Source organism: Patella vulgata, chromosome 7 (assembly GCF_932274485.2).
Source record: "Patella vulgata chromosome 7, xgPatVulg1.2, whole genome shotgun sequence".
NCBI lineage: Eukaryota > Metazoa > Mollusca > Gastropoda > Patellidae > Patella > Patella vulgata.
This window is the reverse complement of record NC_065885.2, coordinates 10,019,564-10,038,758: the sequence shown is the minus strand read 5'-3', so window position 1 is coordinate 10,038,758 and position 19,195 is coordinate 10,019,564. Positions and strand designations below refer to the sequence as shown.

General features: G+C 39.5%; 1 protein-coding gene across 1 annotated transcript in view; it reads left to right on the top strand.

Moving 5' to 3' along the window:
- Positions 1-1,719: 1,719 nt before the first annotated feature.
- LOC126828090 (uncharacterized) overlaps positions 1,720-19,195 on the top strand; it is a gene marked incomplete at its 5' end in the record, with an annotated part of 44,144 nt that continues 26,668 nt past the window's right edge. Inside the window, 14 exons of the mRNA XM_050557667.2 lie at positions 1,720-2,134; positions 5,375-5,394; positions 6,790-6,947; positions 7,827-7,937; positions 9,244-9,479; positions 10,450-10,613; positions 10,955-11,237; positions 13,213-13,922; positions 14,677-14,758; positions 15,384-15,422; positions 15,707-15,745; positions 16,031-16,069; positions 16,279-16,382; positions 18,874-19,078. Coding sequence (XP_050413624.2) covers positions 1,720-2,134; positions 5,375-5,394; positions 6,790-6,947; positions 7,827-7,937; positions 9,244-9,479; positions 10,450-10,613; positions 10,955-11,237; positions 13,213-13,922; positions 14,677-14,758; positions 15,384-15,422; positions 15,707-15,745; positions 16,031-16,069; positions 16,279-16,382; positions 18,874-19,078 — 2,605 coding nt within the window. The remainder of the gene's footprint in view (positions 2,135-5,374; positions 5,395-6,789; positions 6,948-7,826; positions 7,938-9,243; positions 9,480-10,449; positions 10,614-10,954; positions 11,238-13,212; positions 13,923-14,676; positions 14,759-15,383; positions 15,423-15,706; positions 15,746-16,030; positions 16,070-16,278; positions 16,383-18,873; positions 19,079-19,195) is intronic.

Here is a 19,195-nt window from a genome sequence, read left to right as displayed (position 1 = left end):
AACTTTCACCCGGTTTCCTGTGACCGGTCTGCTGTTCACTTTTATCGAACAACCACGGCCCTGTGTACACATTTGCAGATGGAATTCGTAGAATTGTACATGTAGCTGGAATCGCGACCTCCCCCCCCCCCCCCGCACACTACATGGAAAATAGCTGTCTTCATTAGCCCAGTTGGTACAGTAAAGTAGAACCATTTCATTTCATCAGTCGATATGATCTTTGTATAAATGTCGTTTCTATATTATAGAATTAGCTGAGACCATTAAAGTGACTACAACAAGCGCACCAACTGCACCAAAACCTACTGAAGGTATTATGTTTATGGAATCTGTAATTATTATTATATATTGGACGTTGGACCGATAGTATACCGAAAACGCCTGACCATTTAGGCATTGAAACAGCAAGATCTATATGACAATGACAACGCCAGACCTTAATGACTCTGACAACGGTAGACCTCCATGACACTGACAACGCTAGACCTCTATGACACTGAAAAACCATTACCTCTATGATACTGAAAAGGCAAGATGACACTGAAAAACCAAGACCTCTGTGGTACTGAGAACGCTATAGACTTCTATTATACCGAGAAGGATAGGCAGCTGTCATATTGAAGAGGATATACATGTACCTCTATGCTACTGAAAATGCTAGACCACTGTGACACTGAGTCCGATGTATTATACTGTGTGATATGGCGAACGATATAGTTTTATTATATTTACCTCTCTCATTCGGTATTGAAAGAATATTGACCCTTTAGATCCATTAGAAATTATTTCAATCATTGCATAATTCATTTCAGGCGTAGAAACCCCTACGGAACCGGAAGGTACGTGGTTTTTACAAAATATTATTATCAACATAACAAGTGGTCTATTTATAAAACTATCTCTTCTAATATGTTTTATTTCTTTGACACTCCTTATACAAAACATTTTAAACTTTTTTGGGGAAAGTTTTCTTACACACGATTTGGTGAATATTTCGGATATTATATCATCCTCTGACAGTTTTTTTATCTTTGATTGAAACGTTTGTTACCGGAAACTAGCAATTTAGTTTCTTCTAATATGTATTATTTCTTTGACACTCCTTATACAAAACATTTTAAACTTATTTTTTTGGAAAGTTTTCTTACACACGAGTTGATGAACATTTCGGATATTATATCATTCTCTGACAGTTTTTTTTATCTTTGATTGAAACGTCTGTTACCGGAAACTAGCAATTTAGATACGTGTATCCTATTCATTCAAAATGAAAGCCATCTTTCTCTGGAAAGAAACAACGCGGTGTTTGTTTTACTAACTTTTGTACTAGAACGATAAACAGACGAGGGTGAAACCCACCAACGATCACAACACACACATTGTCTACAGATATGTTCTCTTAAACAAACCATTTTATTACCCGAACTTTGCTATAAACCAGAATTATCACGACATCTCTTCTAACGTAAACGGTGAAAAGAGATACCTTACAATCCAATATAGTTTATAACGACATCTCTTCTAACGTAAACGGTAGAAAGAGATACTTTACAATCCAATATAGCCCATAACGACATCTCTTCTAACGTAAACGGTAAAAAGAGATACGTTACAATCCAATATAGCTTACCTGTTATATTGTTGGCATGACGATGATCCGTATCTAGCTAAAGTGGTTTCTTTATTCTCAAATAAATAAACAATCAGTCCAGGACTGACTTCTCGGGCTATGATAATAATTTTTTGATTTTAATCTCGTACTTTAATACAGGCGAGGATAATGATGCTGACAAAGATATTGATTTTAAAGAGAACGACGAAGACGAGGACGAAGACGAGGACAAGGACGATGACGACGACGATGACGATGATGACGATGACAGCGACGATGATGATGATGATGACGATGACGACGATGACGATGATGACAGCGACGACGATGACGATGACGATGATGATGATGACGACGACGACGACGATGACGATGATGACGATGATGACGATGACGATGATGACGAGGATGAAGAGGATGATGATGATGAGCAGGACGACGACAAGGATGAGGACGACGACAAGGATGAGGACGACGACGATCGAGAAGAGGACGACTATGCACGTGCTCCTGTTGACCAAGGTATTGGATTATGTTACAATCCATAAACGCAATCATCATAATCTTCAACATCATAATCACCATCGTCATTGTTATCGCTATCTTCTATAAAATTAACATCTTTGTCAGCATCACCATCCTCGTCATCATCATCATTTCTGAATTATAAAGGCACAACCAACTGTTTATTAGTTTAACTATTCAGGATCCACGCTTTAAATTTACATTCCTTTCAGAACATGAAACTATAATTTGTAATTTAATATAGCAACTCAAATTGTCGATTGGTGGTTTATTTTAGCAATAAAAGCTTTTATGACTAGCGATATTTTAATCTGCTGTACAAAGATAACATTCTTAAATCAGCTCACAATTTAAATTTATTTTACAGACAACAAAGTACATTCATAAATGTTGGCGATTAAACAAAATCTCCAATTTTGAGTTGATAAATATTATAAAGATTCTGATTCTGCACTGTAGCACTATGTGTGCTATGCGTCGTTGATCAGATGTAGAAAGCCAGTAAGCCGAAAACTCCCCACATCAAACGTGTTACACATACTCTCTTCTGCTACATATTTTCACGTTTTGTATTTTCTTCTTACTATCTCATTAGTTTTAAAAGACATTTGTCTTACCAAGAATAACAATGCATCAGTTCGCTTCTACATTTTATATTAAGCTCTGGTTACATACGTTACAAGCATAGGTTACACTACAATACTTAAAATTCGGCAATACTATATACCGGAAACCACCGACAAACACCGGAAAACAGCGGAAAACAACCGGAGAACAGCGGAAAACTACCGGAAAACTACCGGAAAACACCATTTTATACTTAATACCGGAAAACACCGGAAAAACACTAAATACCGGAAAACACACTAAATACCGGAAAATACCCTAAATAGGTAACCCGGAGACTGTCACCCTAAATAGGTAACCCGGAACCTGGTCCTCTGTGTGCCTGGGTTAGGTTTAAGAACTGGTGTCTCTTGAACCTGGGCGGTCTCTCCCGAATTGGAAGGTTGTCTAAAATCTATAGGACCTAAAGCAGTCTTATAACAATGACAGTGTCCTTGAGACAGCTCTCTCAATTATTTAATTGAACAAATATTACGTAATTAATATAATGATTGGTTACTAAGGCAATTGATGCAATATGAATTTTCCTACACAAGTGATAAACATGATATTCTGGGTTCACCTAGGATCATCTATGTTTTGATTTATAAATCTTTTTATGTGTCAACCACTCAGTCATTTTTGTTAAGTACGTGAGATATGACTTCTCTACAATACGCATATGTGAACCCAATAATTTGTTTATGGTCGCAAAGACCATAATACTACAGCACAATCACGTCCGGTTTCGGAGTTACCGGTTTCACGAAACTCCTATAAGGAAGCATCGGAGTCCGAGAGAAATGGGGTTTAACGCCCACGTCCAGGAAGCGTCGGAGTTGTCTATCCTTGCAACACCGAGTAAACAGCTAGTGTCATATATACTATTCAAAAAAAGTAGGGGATATTTGATTTTGGGGGCATAATACTAAAATATGCAAATGACTACGAAAAAAGTCACTATAGAACCTAACAGAAAAAACCATTTCCAGTTACATGTGACGCCCAAACGCACCAATAGCTACCGCATGGAATGCAGGTGATGCTTGGGATCATCATGGGGGTCCAACCCAAGATTTGCACGACTCTGACTTTGAATGTTACAGTCATTGTGGCATTGAATTCCAGGGTGGAAACATCAGTTTAATTGTTTTAGTGACCAGAAAACAAATTTTGATATGCGTCGGCTTACCCAAAATGAAAGGTTACGTGCCCTTGGAATGCTACAGATCGGCACAACACAGGCGGTTGTGGCGCGGACGATGAATGTTTCTCAGTCTGTCATAAGCAGGCTATGGTCCAGATACCGTGATACACAATCTGTACAGGACAGACCACGCTCAGGTCGACCAAGGGCGACAACTCAAGCCCAGGATCGATTTATCCGTACCTTGGCCTTGAGAAATCGTGTCATCACAGCAAATCAGATCAGCGCTCGTCTTCAAACAGACACTGGTGTGAGAGTGAGTGGCCAGACGATTCGGAATCGACTGCATAGGGGTCACCTTCGCGCCCGACGTCCTCGCGTGATCCCTTGTTTGAGAGATCATCACATTCAGGCAAGACGTCGTTGGTGTAGGGATCGTCAACACTGGGATAATCGACGCTGGAGCAATGTGATGTTTTCAGATGAGTCAAGGTTCACTGTTGATTTTTTGGACAGACGTAGGAGGGTGTGGCGTCGTCGAAACGAGCGCTTCCAAGACGTTAACGTCATCAGACATGATCGATTTGGGGGTGGTTCTGTTATGGTGTGGGGAGGCATCACTGTTGCTGGAAGAACGGCTTTACATGTTGTTGCAGGGCGTGTTACAGGCCAGTACTACCGGGACAACATCTTGGCAGTCCATGTTGTGCCGTTCGCACGACGTCATGGCCGCCGTTTCATCTTCCAGGATGACAACGCAAGATGTCACAGGGCCAGGATCGTTACAGGTTACCTCCAACAACAGAACATCACCACATTACCTTGGCGAGCACTGAGTCCCGACCTCTCCCCCATCGAGCATGTCTGGGACATGCTTGGACAGAGGTTACGTCAACGTCAACAACGTCCTGCCAAAGTCCAAGAACTTGCTGCTGCGTTGCAACAGGAATGGGACAATCTGGACCAAAATGACCTTAGACGTCTCATTAGGAGTATGCCACGTCGGATCAATGCTTGTTTGGCAAACAGAGGAGGATTTACCCGTTACTGACTTGGTTGTGATGCTGTGGTAACTTTGCTGTTTGACCCCGGGTATCATTTTACCCTTATAATGGTCAGTCTGTGCCTTACTTAGTCTAACGATCATTTGGAATAAATCGATGAATGTGAACTTCATTTCATTTTGTCATTTGTTTCTTCGTCAGTTTCATTAGGTGACTTTAATAACACTTAAAAATCAAATATCCCCTACTTTTTTTGAATAGTATATAAAATAACGTCGTGTATAAACCGATATGATAAGACAGCGTATGCTTAACCCTTTCCAGAACATACATATTTTTCCAAAGACATACATATCTTTTGATATTTTGTTAAAATTCAATCCCGTGGATAAAACCAGACGCAGCAGACAACCATCATTATATATATTTTTTGTTGAATATTTTAATCATAATTATTTGTGGTTTTCTTTTTAAATTCAGATACCCAGTTTTCTTATGACGTAAGTTTTTTTTATGCAATCAAGAAAAGTTCACGGGTTATCGTATAATGCTGGATAAACGGGTTTTTAATAGGATTGTTGTAATATTTTAATAGATTAAATTTAAATGTTCAATTAATATAGGATGATTTATTGAAATAATAACCAAAACAATAGCACAGGAGGGAGCTGGGGCCAAGGAGAGTATGGGCCAACCATTATCTCAATTGTGATTAAATGGCTTTTTGTCTGATTTTGAATTACCCATCTTCAGCAGCCCAGTCGGAGCAGAGAAGTAGGACAATTAAACCACATTTCATTTCATTTGCTATGTCACTAGAAATTCTTACACAGTCTCCGCATCTGACCCAATATATCTTATGTATCAATCCAGTCGTTTTCACAGACACTTATTATGATATATTTGCTTTGTTCTAATGATCTATTAAACTTGGGAACCACGTTGGCTGAGTGTGCAAGGCGATGCCTCGCTAGCCTGTAGGTCGCCTGTTCGATTCCTGCATTGGCCGAGAAAGTTCATCGGATTTTTCTGATGTGGTTTCCCCTTGACAATGGCGCAGGTCGGTGGACCTGACAGGAACAGCTGTCTAGACGCTCGGATGGGACAAAAAACCGAAGTCCCGTGCATGCAGGTAAAAGACCCCTTGGCAGTTGGAATTCGATATAAAAGTAGACCATAGTTCCGCTACCCGGGCAAAATGTCCCTCATAGTGCATTGTATGACGTATGTCCGTCTTCATCAGCCCAATAGGAGTAGAAATGAAATGAAATGAAATGGAGTTTAACGTCCTACTTTTCTGCTCCTAACCTGGGCTAATGAAGACGGGCATACGCCATACAGTGTGCTATGAGGGAAATTTTGCCCGGACAGCGGCACTACGGCCTACTCTTATATCGAATTCCAACTGCCAAGGGATCTTTTACGTGCACGCCAATGTGTACACGGGACCTCGGTTTTTCGTCCCATCCGAACGACTAGACAGCTTTCCTTGTCAGCCCCTCCGTCCTGCATCACTGACAAGGGAGAACCACGCCGGAAAATCTGGATGAACTTTCTCGGCCAATGCAGGGATCGAACACCCGACCTCCAGGCTAGCGAGCTAGCGTCTTACCCACTTAGCCACGTGATCCCCCAATAGGAGTAGAACCGTAGGAGGTTAAATCCCATTTTATTTCAGTTCTATTAAACTTACAGATTAGGTAACAAAATGACGACCATGGCCGCAATTGACTAGGCTCTCTCTATATATTTGACCCCGTGGTGACGAAGGGTGGGGGTGGTATGGGGAGATAATCCTCATTAAAGTAATAATGAAATGTTTGCCGTTTTTATTTATATGAATATAATCTATTAGCCAGGAATAATAAATACATGTATTTAAAACCATATTTCAGACACCATACATTAGTCATTATAACGTAGAAACAAATATCCAGTATCGTTTTGCCAATACCACGCTTGAACAGTACATGATAAACGGTGATCAACAACCACGAGACATCTCAGCTACATTCAATATTCCTAAAAATGCTATGGTTAATAGTGTTACTGTGTAAGTATACTGGTAGATGTTGTGTATTCCATATTAAAATCGGGAGATGCTAATTGCAGGCCGATTGGGGAGGTTCGGGTATTTCCGGAGTCCAAAATGGCCGCTTTATATAAATAAGTATTTTGGAGAATACTAAATCATCTGGTGTTCTTTGTTCTTCATGAAACTTGACATGTTTGTTCCTTGGAAAATTGCGCATCGATTGACCTTGAATTGTTGAGACGACGTCACAATTCCAAGATGGCGGCAATGAAATCGTCAGTGTCGGACGCAGGATTATTTAGTTGGGGGAGGGGAGGGGGACGAACATTTTGATAAATCAAAGAGTGAAATGAAGCTTATACCGCATAACTGTATCCGAATATAACATTAAGTTTATTCAGCTACAGCCTAGACCTCCCATCTGGATCCACCACTGTCGATTGTTGCTGAATATTTCGGTTGGAATTGTTCATTAATTCGGTTTACATATTATTAAACTATAACAGGATACAATCGACTGTGAGGAAGTGTATCCATCATATTGTATTAAACTGGGGGATATAGGGTTCCCTATGGCAGTGAACAATCACCCGAGATGAAGTGCATCTAATATAATTTATTGACTTTGATGATACCGAGTTCACAGATGGACGGGAGTAAGGGTGGGTATATGAAGATGTCAGTAATTTTCCGACTGTTAATCCCGCTTCAAGTAATAAGCGGACTACAACTAACGGCCAACTAAAAACAGAACTTAAGCTCCCCCTGTTAGGTTTATGGATATTATGGCGTATGTCCGTCTTCATTAACCCAGTCCGAGCAAAATAGTAGGACGTTAAACCCCATTTCATTTGATTTATGGGTATTATGAAATTATGTTATTTATGTTTAATTTAGTCGAACACGTGATCCCAGCAGCACAGTTGATAGGCCGAGATACACCACTAGACAGATACCTATAAGATCTAGACCAAGTCCTAATCAACCATCCAGTGCCTACATTACCAGGTAATCAATAATCAATAATAAATCGATCGAATATCGAAAAGGTTTAAATCTATCAAATATCGTAAAGGTTTAAATCGATCGAATACCGTAAAAGTTTAAATCGATCGAATGTCGAAAAGTTTTAGTGTATTTAGTGTCTACATATGGTTATATTATGATATAACGTATTTAATTACGCAGTTTTCCAGTCTCGTGTAGTAATATAGGACTTCTTCTTGTTGTGTTTACTTTCTGGTGACCTTTAACAAGACTACAGCATAAAATAGTTTCACAACTTTATTTCTAAGTTGTACTGGCTTTGCAGGTTCCTCGTTCTCAATGATAATGGCTGGTAGGAATTTCTGGGTAAGCTCTGATCCAGCTCGCTTATACCCCCTAATTGCTTCAGGTCTTCGATAACCGTGACGCTAATTTCCACGCCATATAAGGAATAAAACTCTCTATTTCCCACAAATAAGATAGGAAACATGACCTATAGGTCAATAAACAGTCATATTTTGACAATGATTATGATTAACCGAAATATCACTGGTTTTTTTTATGTATAACTATATATTCACGTTCATTAAGTACGTGTGATTTAACTCGATAGACAGAGTAAAGTAACAATTTTGCAATGAACCAAAATTGTCACAAAGACCAAAAGTGTTACACTCGGAAACATAATTTACCCATATGTACTTAAAACACCTTTGTTTATATTTCTAATGATTTTAAAAAAATGGTTTAAGAATTTAATTTTCAGAAGATAAAAAGTTAATATTGAGAGCTAATTAACTCACTCAGATGTCATCCCTCTCAGTGATAGTACCGGCCAAACGAATATTTACTGCTAGTCAGTTTGGGAAATATATTTACACTTCAGTAGAATATGAAGGGGTCACGTTGGTTAAGTGGGTAAGACGCTGGCTCGCTAGCCTGGAGGTCTGTTGTTCGGTCCCTGCATTGGCCGAGAAAGTTCATCCAGATTTTCCGGCGTGGTTCCCCTCTTGTCAGTGATGCAGGACGGACGGCCTGACAAGGATAGCGGTCTAGTCGTTCTGATGGGACGAAAAACCGAGGTCCTGTGTACTTATTGTCGTGCACGTAAAAGATCCCTTGACAGTTGGAATTCGATATAAGAGTAGGCCGTAGTGCTGCTGTCCGGAAAAAATTTCCCTCATAGTACAGTGTATGGCGTATGCCCGTCTTCATTAGCCCAGTTCAGAGCAGAACAGCAGGACGTTAAAACCCATTTCATTTCCAGTAGACTATGATGACAGAACATCGGAAATGATTGATAATTCATGTTTCGTTTTGTTTTCAGAGCACCAGGAAGACAGAGCCGTGTAACTGTAAATCAACGAATTCCGGCTCGTGAGCGGGCTGTCTTCACCGTAACTTACCAAAAACTTCTGAAAAGAGAAGGCGATCGTTATAGCAGCCCTATTTCTGTCAGTTCAACATACCCTGTTCGAAGACTCCGTGTGAACAGTCGAATAACAGAGCCTAGACCAGTAACTAATTCACAACAGACAATTCCAACTTCTCCTCAATTTTCTGGTAATGATTAGTTAACTGGTATTCATTATTGCTTAATTATGGACCAATCACTATAAACGATTACCAAGACGGAATTGTCATTAACAAGCCAACAGTACTTGCACATGTATCGTTTTATAAATCAAAGAGTAAACAGTACTAAACACGTTACGTATCACTCCGCCTAACCGAAGCAGAAAGGCTCGTTATCGAATTTAGTCAAACCAAGTTTCACCGTCCATCACTCAATTAGAATCAAAATTATCATGTTCCAAAGCAGCAAAAAATCACTAACTTTCTGTAATTCGTCTCAGGCAAAAATTTCAACATCGAATTCAGTCACAAAATTCACCCAGAAAATATACAGTCAACGTGAACGTCAATTAGAAGCAGACCAAAAATCAAATTTCGTATCTCTGCTCAGCCTGTGCAGAAAATGCCCGATGAGATGGTGGCCGTGTCTTCGCACACTCGCCATCAAATTCCCACAGTTTCCTATGCAATTCACTATTACTTGTACCGCGAGCAACTCCTTTGGATGAAACTTACCTTCGACGCTTCCCCCTTAAAAAGAATTGTGTTTTTACCCGAAGGAAACGAAATCGAATAGGCCTCCTAATTGACCTCGCGTATCCTACCTATACGAGAATAAGTCTATTATTTGGCCCCGCTTGCAAGATTCTCAGGAAACACATGTCTGCGATATCACCCAAGATGGAAGCGGACGTTACGCCTTAACGTACTAACGAGCCCGATATACTTCATACTCTTAATGCAATAATGCGTATGTTAATATGCTCCCTTCGATGCATTCAAGTTGTATAACTTGACTATAGTAAATTGACCGTAAAAATCCTAATGTGTTTGATAATGCCATTACAATTTGTAGACTGTTCTATTTCCATTATTATTTTTAATCTATTGTTTGTCGTATGTTTTATGATTCGGAATTTTCAGGTTAACTAATCTGTTTTTTTTTATTCTACATTAGGTGGTCGAACAACTACAACATCGGGGAGAGCAGGAGATTTATATTCTACTGTTATAAATTACGAGAAGGAATACCCAGTATCACAGTCTAGCAAACCTAACGGGGAGTTCACTCTTGCATATTCCCAGGATAGTCCAAATCAAGATGATCCTGGTGACCTAGTTGTAAGTATTAATGGACATCGATCGCATGAATGTGTACAGTAATATATTCTATTTTAAGAATTAAAATGGGGTTTAACGTCCACTCGAGACAAACTAAATCATTTCGGGACTTACATGTCGTAAATTTCAATACTTCGCTTTCGCGCATGGGTCTTTAGCAGTGGGAAGAAACCAGAGGACCCACAGAAACCCCACGAGGGCGCGCAGATGACTCTGCTACTTGTCACGTACCACGCCTTTTGACTCAATGACTATGACCCAAAGCGCACGCAATGGAATTGAACACTTTATGCAAATTATGAATCATTTCATTGAAAACCTTGTTGTTTTTGTTTTTCTAGACTTCAGGAAACTATTTCGTCCACTACTATTATCCTAAGACATCTCAACCCGCTCCACGAAATGTCCTGTTTGTTGTGGACAGCAGCCGTCAAATGGCGAACAATAACAGACTTCGCCAATTACAAGAAACCTTACCAAGACTCTTACAAACTCTCGATCGACAAGACACTTTCAATGTGATGTCATTCTCAGATACAACCAACTTCCTCAGCTCAAATCCACTGCCAGCTAGAAATGTACGGAATGCTAACAGGTTTATCAGACGGTTGAGACCTACCGGTGGTAAGTAACAGTATAACAAACTATAACGCAATATACTTATGGAAGAACCCTACTTAATATATTTGGGCGACGTTTCGAAGAGTATTCTCTCAACGTTTTCAAGCAAGTACAGTAACAAATGTGTAGGGCAATTATGTATCGATAAGCAATAACAAACCAGTAACTATGCATAAACGGCAAGATATAGAAGAGGGGTGATATAGGCTTTTCCTGTTCCCTGATCCCTTTTTATACGCCCACATTGAAATGTGGTCGTATATTGTCGTCGCCTCCGTCCGTCCGTCCGTCCGTCCGTCGGTCCGTCGGTCCGGCGTCCACAATTGCTTGTGGACGCTCTAGAGGCCAAAGTTAATATCCGATTGACTTTCAATTTATATACAGTGTTTAAGGTCATGAGACGAAGAATCCTATTGATTTTCAGCGATTTCCGATAATTACTGCCAGAGTTATGGCCCTTGATCACTTCAAAAAATCTTGTGGATGCTCTAGAGGCTCAAGTTAATATCCGATTGAGATTAAATTTATACACAGTGTTTGAGATCATGAGGCGAAGATTCCTAATGATTTTCAACGATTTCCGATAATTACTGCCAAAGTTATGGCCCTTGATCACTTTGAAAAATCTTGTGAGACTCTAAAGGCTAAAGTTATCATCCGATTGACTTCAGATTGATACACAGAGTTTAAGATCTTGAGACGAACAAGTATATTGATTTTCAATGAATTTTTATGACTTGAACAGTTAAATCCATGATATTAAAAGCTTTGCATACAAAACGTTAGCATGGGGCAGAACTTTATAAAAACCGAACAAATTCTAATAGTTTTCTGATAATTACTTCGTGAGTTGTTGCTCTTAATCAGATTTTAGTGTATTATAAATGTTTCATTACCGAAAAAAGTAAAAATATGCGACAACCCTTGTTGACTGCCCGGACGATTTAGTTGCTGTGGGCGTATGTTTCGTTGCCTGGCAACCTATCTTCATTAATTTTTGAAATAAAATATTGTTTACACACAAAAAAACCCCGGCAAGATACAATTAGAGCATTAGTGAAGCCACTGGTTTCTGATTTGTTTTTGCTTGTCTATATATCGATTTGTAGTCAAGACCGCCTGAACATGACTGAATTTCAGTCAGAATAAAGTCCCAGTCCAAGTAAGTCGTGATCAAGAACAGAGGTGTATTTTACGTTCAGGGGAATATATAATTTAGCTTGTGCGTGCGTTTTCGCCAGATATCTCCAAACTGTCACGGATTTTTACAAATTTGATTGCAAAATAATCGGCCGTAAATGTCACATGAATATTGACGTTTTTTTTTAACTTGATGATAAAGGTCATTGGCGCACCAGAATATATTAAGCCTTTCAGGAAAACCAGATAGACAATATGTTGTTTGTACTGTTTGCATGTAAACATTGATATGACACATGACACTTACTTTCGGAGTTTATTTCTGGCGACTATTACTATGTAACCCGTTTGACTTCTCTATATCTTTGGTGATTTCTAATTAAATATCTCGAATTGTATATTATTGTATCTTTGCACCATGCTGTCTATTTATCTTCATTGTAATATGATTACCATTCTCTGTCTGATATCCAACCTCGTGGGTTTTCTCCGGGTCCCCCCTTTTTCCTCCCACTGCTAAAGACCCCTACGCGCAAGCGACTTATTGAAATATGTCATATGTTAGTCCCATATGTGTCGAGTGGACTCCCCCCCCCGTCTCTCTCTCTCTCCCTCTCTCTCCCGCTCTCCCTCTCTCTCTTGCTTGATGAAGACGAGAGAACCCTCGTCGAAACGTCACCAGAAATAAACTTCTAAAGTAACTTGTATTGTGTATACTAATTCAATTCCCGCCGTTTTCATTAGCCCAGTCGGTGCAGAAAAGTAGGACGTTAAACCCCATTTTATTTCATTAAATTACTACATGCCGCTTAAACGGTTTAAACATTGATAATTTCAGGTGCTAATCCGTCGGGTGCGATCGTTCAGGGATTGAGATACATCAATCGGAATCCACTTACAGCCAAACGATCATATATAGTATTCTTTACATCCGGTCAACCCGTTGATGGAGTCGAAGACTATAGTCCACTACTAGGTGACGTCAAAGCTGTTAACACCGACAATGTTCCAATCCATACTGTCTCTCTCAGTGATGATGATACACTCCCTGATGATGACGATGGTGACGATGCTGATAGATCATTCCCTAGAGCTTTATCTGCTAGGAACTACGGTAGATACACCAGAGTTCGTCCAGGTCCCACTGCACCTGCTGCTATCACCGATTTTTACCGAGATATATCATCCAGAACGGTTTCAGATGTGGACTTTGATTACACAGAAAATGGACGTCAACCCGTTAGGTACGAAACCAGACGACCTTATTCCAGAAATTATTATCCTGGAAGAGAAATTGTTGTCACTGGAAGAGTTAATAACGTCCGAAATGATGACCAGTTCTTACAAGGACGAGTGAGAGGATATGCTGTTCCCAAACCCATTGATACCACCACCCGATCTAAACCAAGTAAAGACCTTCCACGAGAAACGTTAGAACGTGTATGGTCGTATGTAACAGTGGAAGACCTTTTACGACAATACAGAGCGGCTGCCGATCCTGTAACAAGAAACGGGCTACGTCAACGAATTCTAACAACTTCTCGCACCGTAAGTGAAGATTATTTTTGGACATTATAACTGGGTGTATTGTTCGGAAACATAATAAACAATTTCTTTCATTTGATGCATTCCCCCCCCCCCCCCCCGAGAAATGCCAGTAGTTGGCATTACGGAGCTCAACCACTTTGATTTAAGCCAATAAATAATTTTGGATGTCGTTGTTGTTCCTGGGACTAGCGTGGTACCTTTAAATTCTTGTTTCTAAATATTATAGATGTATTATGTAAGATTTAGTGAAAGCTGCTATAATGCTTCAAAAGATGATAAAAAATGAATATATGGAAATTTTCATTCAAATTACTTAATTCTAAGCCAAGTGACGAGTGTTTGAAGTTTTGACAACATAGTCTCGATGGTCTATAGAGTTGATTATGGGCTAATAAATGCCCAGTTAATAATTAAAACAATACATGAAGCCAACACAAAGACCTGCAATAGTCATTTCTGGATTAACATATAATTTAGTAATTCGCTTGCCGTAAGGGTCTTCAGCTGTGTGGGGTGGGGTGGGGTGGGGTGGGGTCAGAGAATCCATAGTAACCAGAGAAGACCCGGAAGGTTGAACTTGCGACCTAACTCCCTAGCACGATCAAGCAAGGAATCAAAACCACACCTCTTCATTCAATGACAAACAGTATGATCTAAATCGCACGTTTCAGACAATTCGGCCACCCAACATCTCAGCCCAACCCCACGTGTATTTCCTCATCTTTTAACTTGCTATATATTTCTTCTTTTATAGTATAATTATGTAACGCCTTTCACTGCGGCGCTTTCTGATTCTCCTGACGGTGATACCATAGAAAAAGTAACAGTGGCAAAAGGTAAATTTAACCACATGTATATATGAGTTACTAGAACCGGGCAGCCACAGTGGCTATGTAAGGAAGGCTGGAGGACTCGTGTTTGATCCCGGTGTTTACCGGGTGGTGGTGTAATGCAATGAATTAAAAATCCCCCAGATGACGTTCAGCTGCTTTCACTATGTATTTAAGGGGCATTATGGGAGATAAGATAAATAGTTCACAGTTCTTGCTATAATAGTTAAAAAAACCCAGATAATGTAAATCGAATATGCTGAAAATTTCAGTCAAATTGCTCCACTCTGAACCGAGATATTAGCTTTTGAATTTTTGAGACTAGTCACGTTCATCATTACCAAAGTCAGTACGATAGAAATTAAACTCTCAGTTATCCAGTTTACGTTTGATTTACAAAAAAATCCAATCCGCTAAATATCTCAGGCTAGCGATGGCATCGAGAGTTGATTATAGTCTGGATAAGTTAATTAATACGCAATTAATAGTTAAGATAACATTTCAGGCCTGAAGAAAGACATGCAATAGGAAGATTTAGTTGTTGCATAATGTATGTTTAAGGCAATAAATACAGTAAAGTTCAGTTATTTGAGGATGATTATTGTTAATATATTTTCTTATGTTTTATTAGTTGACCGTGAAGGAGTAACAACACCTACAACAGATGACGGTGAGGCTTTTTTACAATATTCTATCTCAAACCCTATCTACACATAAAATACATTTTCTGTATCTAATAGTAAGTTTACGAGACCCCCTCTACACACAAGACAAACCTGCGGACACGAAAAACTTCATAGAAAATAATGAAACAAATGGATTAAAAATCACTCAAACGACGTTCATCTGCTTTCATTCATTGTACATAAAACTCTGTATTAAGGCAAATAAATACAGTAAAATTCAAATGTTTGAGGATGAATATTTTTAATATATTTTCTTATGTTTTATTAGTTGATCGTGAAGGAGTAACAACACCTGCAACAGATGACGGTAAGAAGCTTTTTAAAATTTTCTATCTCAAACCCTCCCTACTTCTGTATCAAATAGTAAGTTCACCAGATCCACATTACACGCAAGACAAACCCGACAAGACAAACCTGCGGACACGACAAACCTCATAGAAAATAATAAAACAAATGGATTCAAAAGTCCCTCAAATGACGTTCATCTGCTTTCATTCATTATACATAAAACTCTGTATTAAGGTAAATAAATGTAGTAAAGTTCAGATATTTGAGGAGAATTGTTGTTGATATATTTCTTATGTTTTATTAGTTGATCGTGAAGGAGTAACAACACCTGCAACAGACGATGGTGAGAGTCTTTTAAAAATATTCTATCTCAACCCCTACCTAAACATAAAATACATATTCCTGCTCTTTCGGGGGCCCAAATGGTCAAATGCGTGCGCCTTAGATATGTCATTGAGTCGTTGACGTGTTTTCGCTTGCCATTTATAGGTTTAGCCAGTGATCTTGTCCTGTTTTATTTATTCAACCAATTATTATCATTGTATGTTTCAGGGGAATCAAAGCCCAGATTTAGCAAGACTCATGAAGACGTGGTCGCGAAACCCGGAACTACTGTCACCTTATCCTGCAGTATAGAATCCCTCGGAGAGCACAAGGTAAGTAGTCTGGGTGCCATATTTAAATCGCGAAGGAAAGCTATGTCGATATCCTGTAGCCGTATTGCCGTATTTTGATCCTGGCTGATTCGGGAATAGTATCGAATTTCAATCTGTATCACCAACCAGTTGGTTGATAGATGGGGTTCTAGACTATACACATATTAAAGATACATTATGTACGATTTAAATAAAGAGCTGACCATTCTTGCTATTATAACTCAAACAGAGATAATGTAAAATGAAAATATTGAAAATTTCATTCAAATTACTTCATTCTGATCCAAATTATCACTGTTTGTAGTTTTGACAAAAAGTGTGCATTGTTGTAACCAGGGCACTGGTATTTTCGAGATTTAGCCTCTCTATCCCATTTTTAAGTTAAATTTTTAAATGGCGAACCGTTATAATCTAGTTCAAATCTCGAGTGTCCCTGCCATCGAGAGTCGATTATGGTCTTGTTTTGTTAATAAATGTCTCTAGACCGGCAATAGGCAGATTTAGCTCTTGTATAATTTATGTTTAAATGAATAGCTTAAATATAATAGCATTTGTCCTACAAATTAAATACGGCCCTTGTTTCTAGTCGGGGGGGGGGGGGGGGTGGCCGAATGATTAGCACGTGCGCGCTGTATCATACGGCCTGTCATTGAGTAAACTGGCGGGGTTTCGATTGCCCGGTTGTACGTGACAAGGAGTAGGGTCGCCTGATCAACCTCGTGGATTTTCTCCGGGTCCTCCGGTTTCCTCCCACTGCTAAAGACCCCTACGCGCAAGCGATTTACTGAAATAAAATTGAACTACATGTTAGTCCCGAAATGACCTAGATTGTGTGCAGTGGATGTTAAACCCCCATCTCTCTCTCTCTCTCTCTCTCTCTCTCTATCTCTCTTGGCGAGCGTGCTTGCCATATTCGACCGACGGATAGGGCTACACCAGGTGGTATGTCTTTCTACAAATCCCCTCTAGTCTCCAGGCCCCTGAACAAGTGTCCAAGTTGTCCCCTCCCTCCCCTAAGATTCAAATTCGATAATGAATTAGTCGTATTATTCTTAAAACCTTTAGAACCCATAACCAAAACAATGATTGAGGTGTGTCTATTCACATTTCATTTTCAACTGCACACAAATTTCACAAGTTCACAAAGCAAAAACAGACTTAAGAATTTACTCAATTTTCAATCACTGTTTATGAGAAATATCTTTGATCCAGAAACACAATAGTTTCTTATTGATGTATTTGATACAATAAAACAACAAAAGTCTTATAAAGGGCTAATCAGACGAACAATTTTGAGTAAATTCTTAAATTAAGTCTGAGAATGCTTTGTGAACTCAGAGGCTGGTTCAGGTTAGAATAAGTAATGAAAATGAGAACAGAAACATTAGTTGTGTGTGTGTGGGGGGGTGGGGTGGGCATAGTTTCGTCTTGACATAATATTATCAAATGAAATGGGGTTTAACGTCCTACTGTTCTACTCCGATTGGGATAATTAAGATGGACATACGTCATACAGTGTGTTCCGAGCGAATCAGTCCGGAAACGAGAATTGGGGTGAACCGAAGGACTAAACATGGAACATATGATGATCATTCGGCAGATGTAGTTATTTATCTATTTATTTACATCATCGCGCGCCGATGGGAAGGATATTGAAATTCCTCCGATCAGTCCATACGTCCGGACTTGTTTTCGTAGCATATCATCATATAAATAGTATAGGGATCCATTGTGGCTCAGTGAGTAGGTCGTTGGCTGGCTTACCTGCAGGTCCCGTGTTCTATCCCAGCGTTGGTCAAGAAAGTTCATCGGGATTTTCCGTCGAGGTTCCCCCTTGTCAGTGGTGTAACACGGAGTGTCTGGGGCGACAAATCGAGGTTCTCGATAGTTTGAATTTGAAATAAGATTAGGTCGTACAGCCGCTGCCCGGGCAAAATTTCCGTAAAAGCACACTGCATGGCGTATAAACAGTACAATATATCTTTTTGAAACTTTGTACCATAGTAGTTTTCTTTTGTTATTAGTGTCAATTTTATACGTCTTTTTTCATCGTATTAATTAGGGATTCCCTTTAGAACATAAATCTGTCATTGAATCGATTGGAGGTAGAGTGTCCCGTTTAACCTGGTGAGGTTTCTTCGTTTTCTCCAAGGGAGCCACGGTGGCTAGGTGGTTAAGACGCTGGCTCGCTAGCCTAGAGGTTGGATGTTCGATGCTTGCATTGGCCAAGAAAGTTCAACGGGATTTTCCAACGTGGTTTCCCCTTGTCAGTGGTGCACGGAAATAAATTTGACCGCAATGCAAGGTGCGCGGGAAATTGATGACTTGGTCGTGAAGATCCCATTGCAGGCGATATTGTCGAGTCCTAGAAGAACCTAATGTAATAGTTGTGCCCTTTGTTAATAATTTGTGTGTTTCCACGGAAATGAATTTGATTTAATTTTTGATGGTATGCAAGGTGATGACCTAGGTCTTCTCGTTTCTCTTGCAGGTGACTTGGTATACCTCCAGGTCAACCATTTTAAGTGCCGGTGAATTACGTATAACAGACAACCCTAGAATCAGTGTCGAGAGACCAAATATAAAAGAATGGAATCTACGTATACGAGATGCAAAACACAGTGACAGTGGTACATATCATTGTAAAATTAATACAGTTCCTGTTCAAATAAAACGTGTCACTTTGTCAGTATCCGGTGAGTTAATTTCGCCTTCATTAATATTTTGCCCCTGCTTCACAATTTGTGATTTTAAAACATCCACGTGGAAATTCGGTTTTATATTGCCGTCACCTCAGTCCGCCCGTCCGTCCG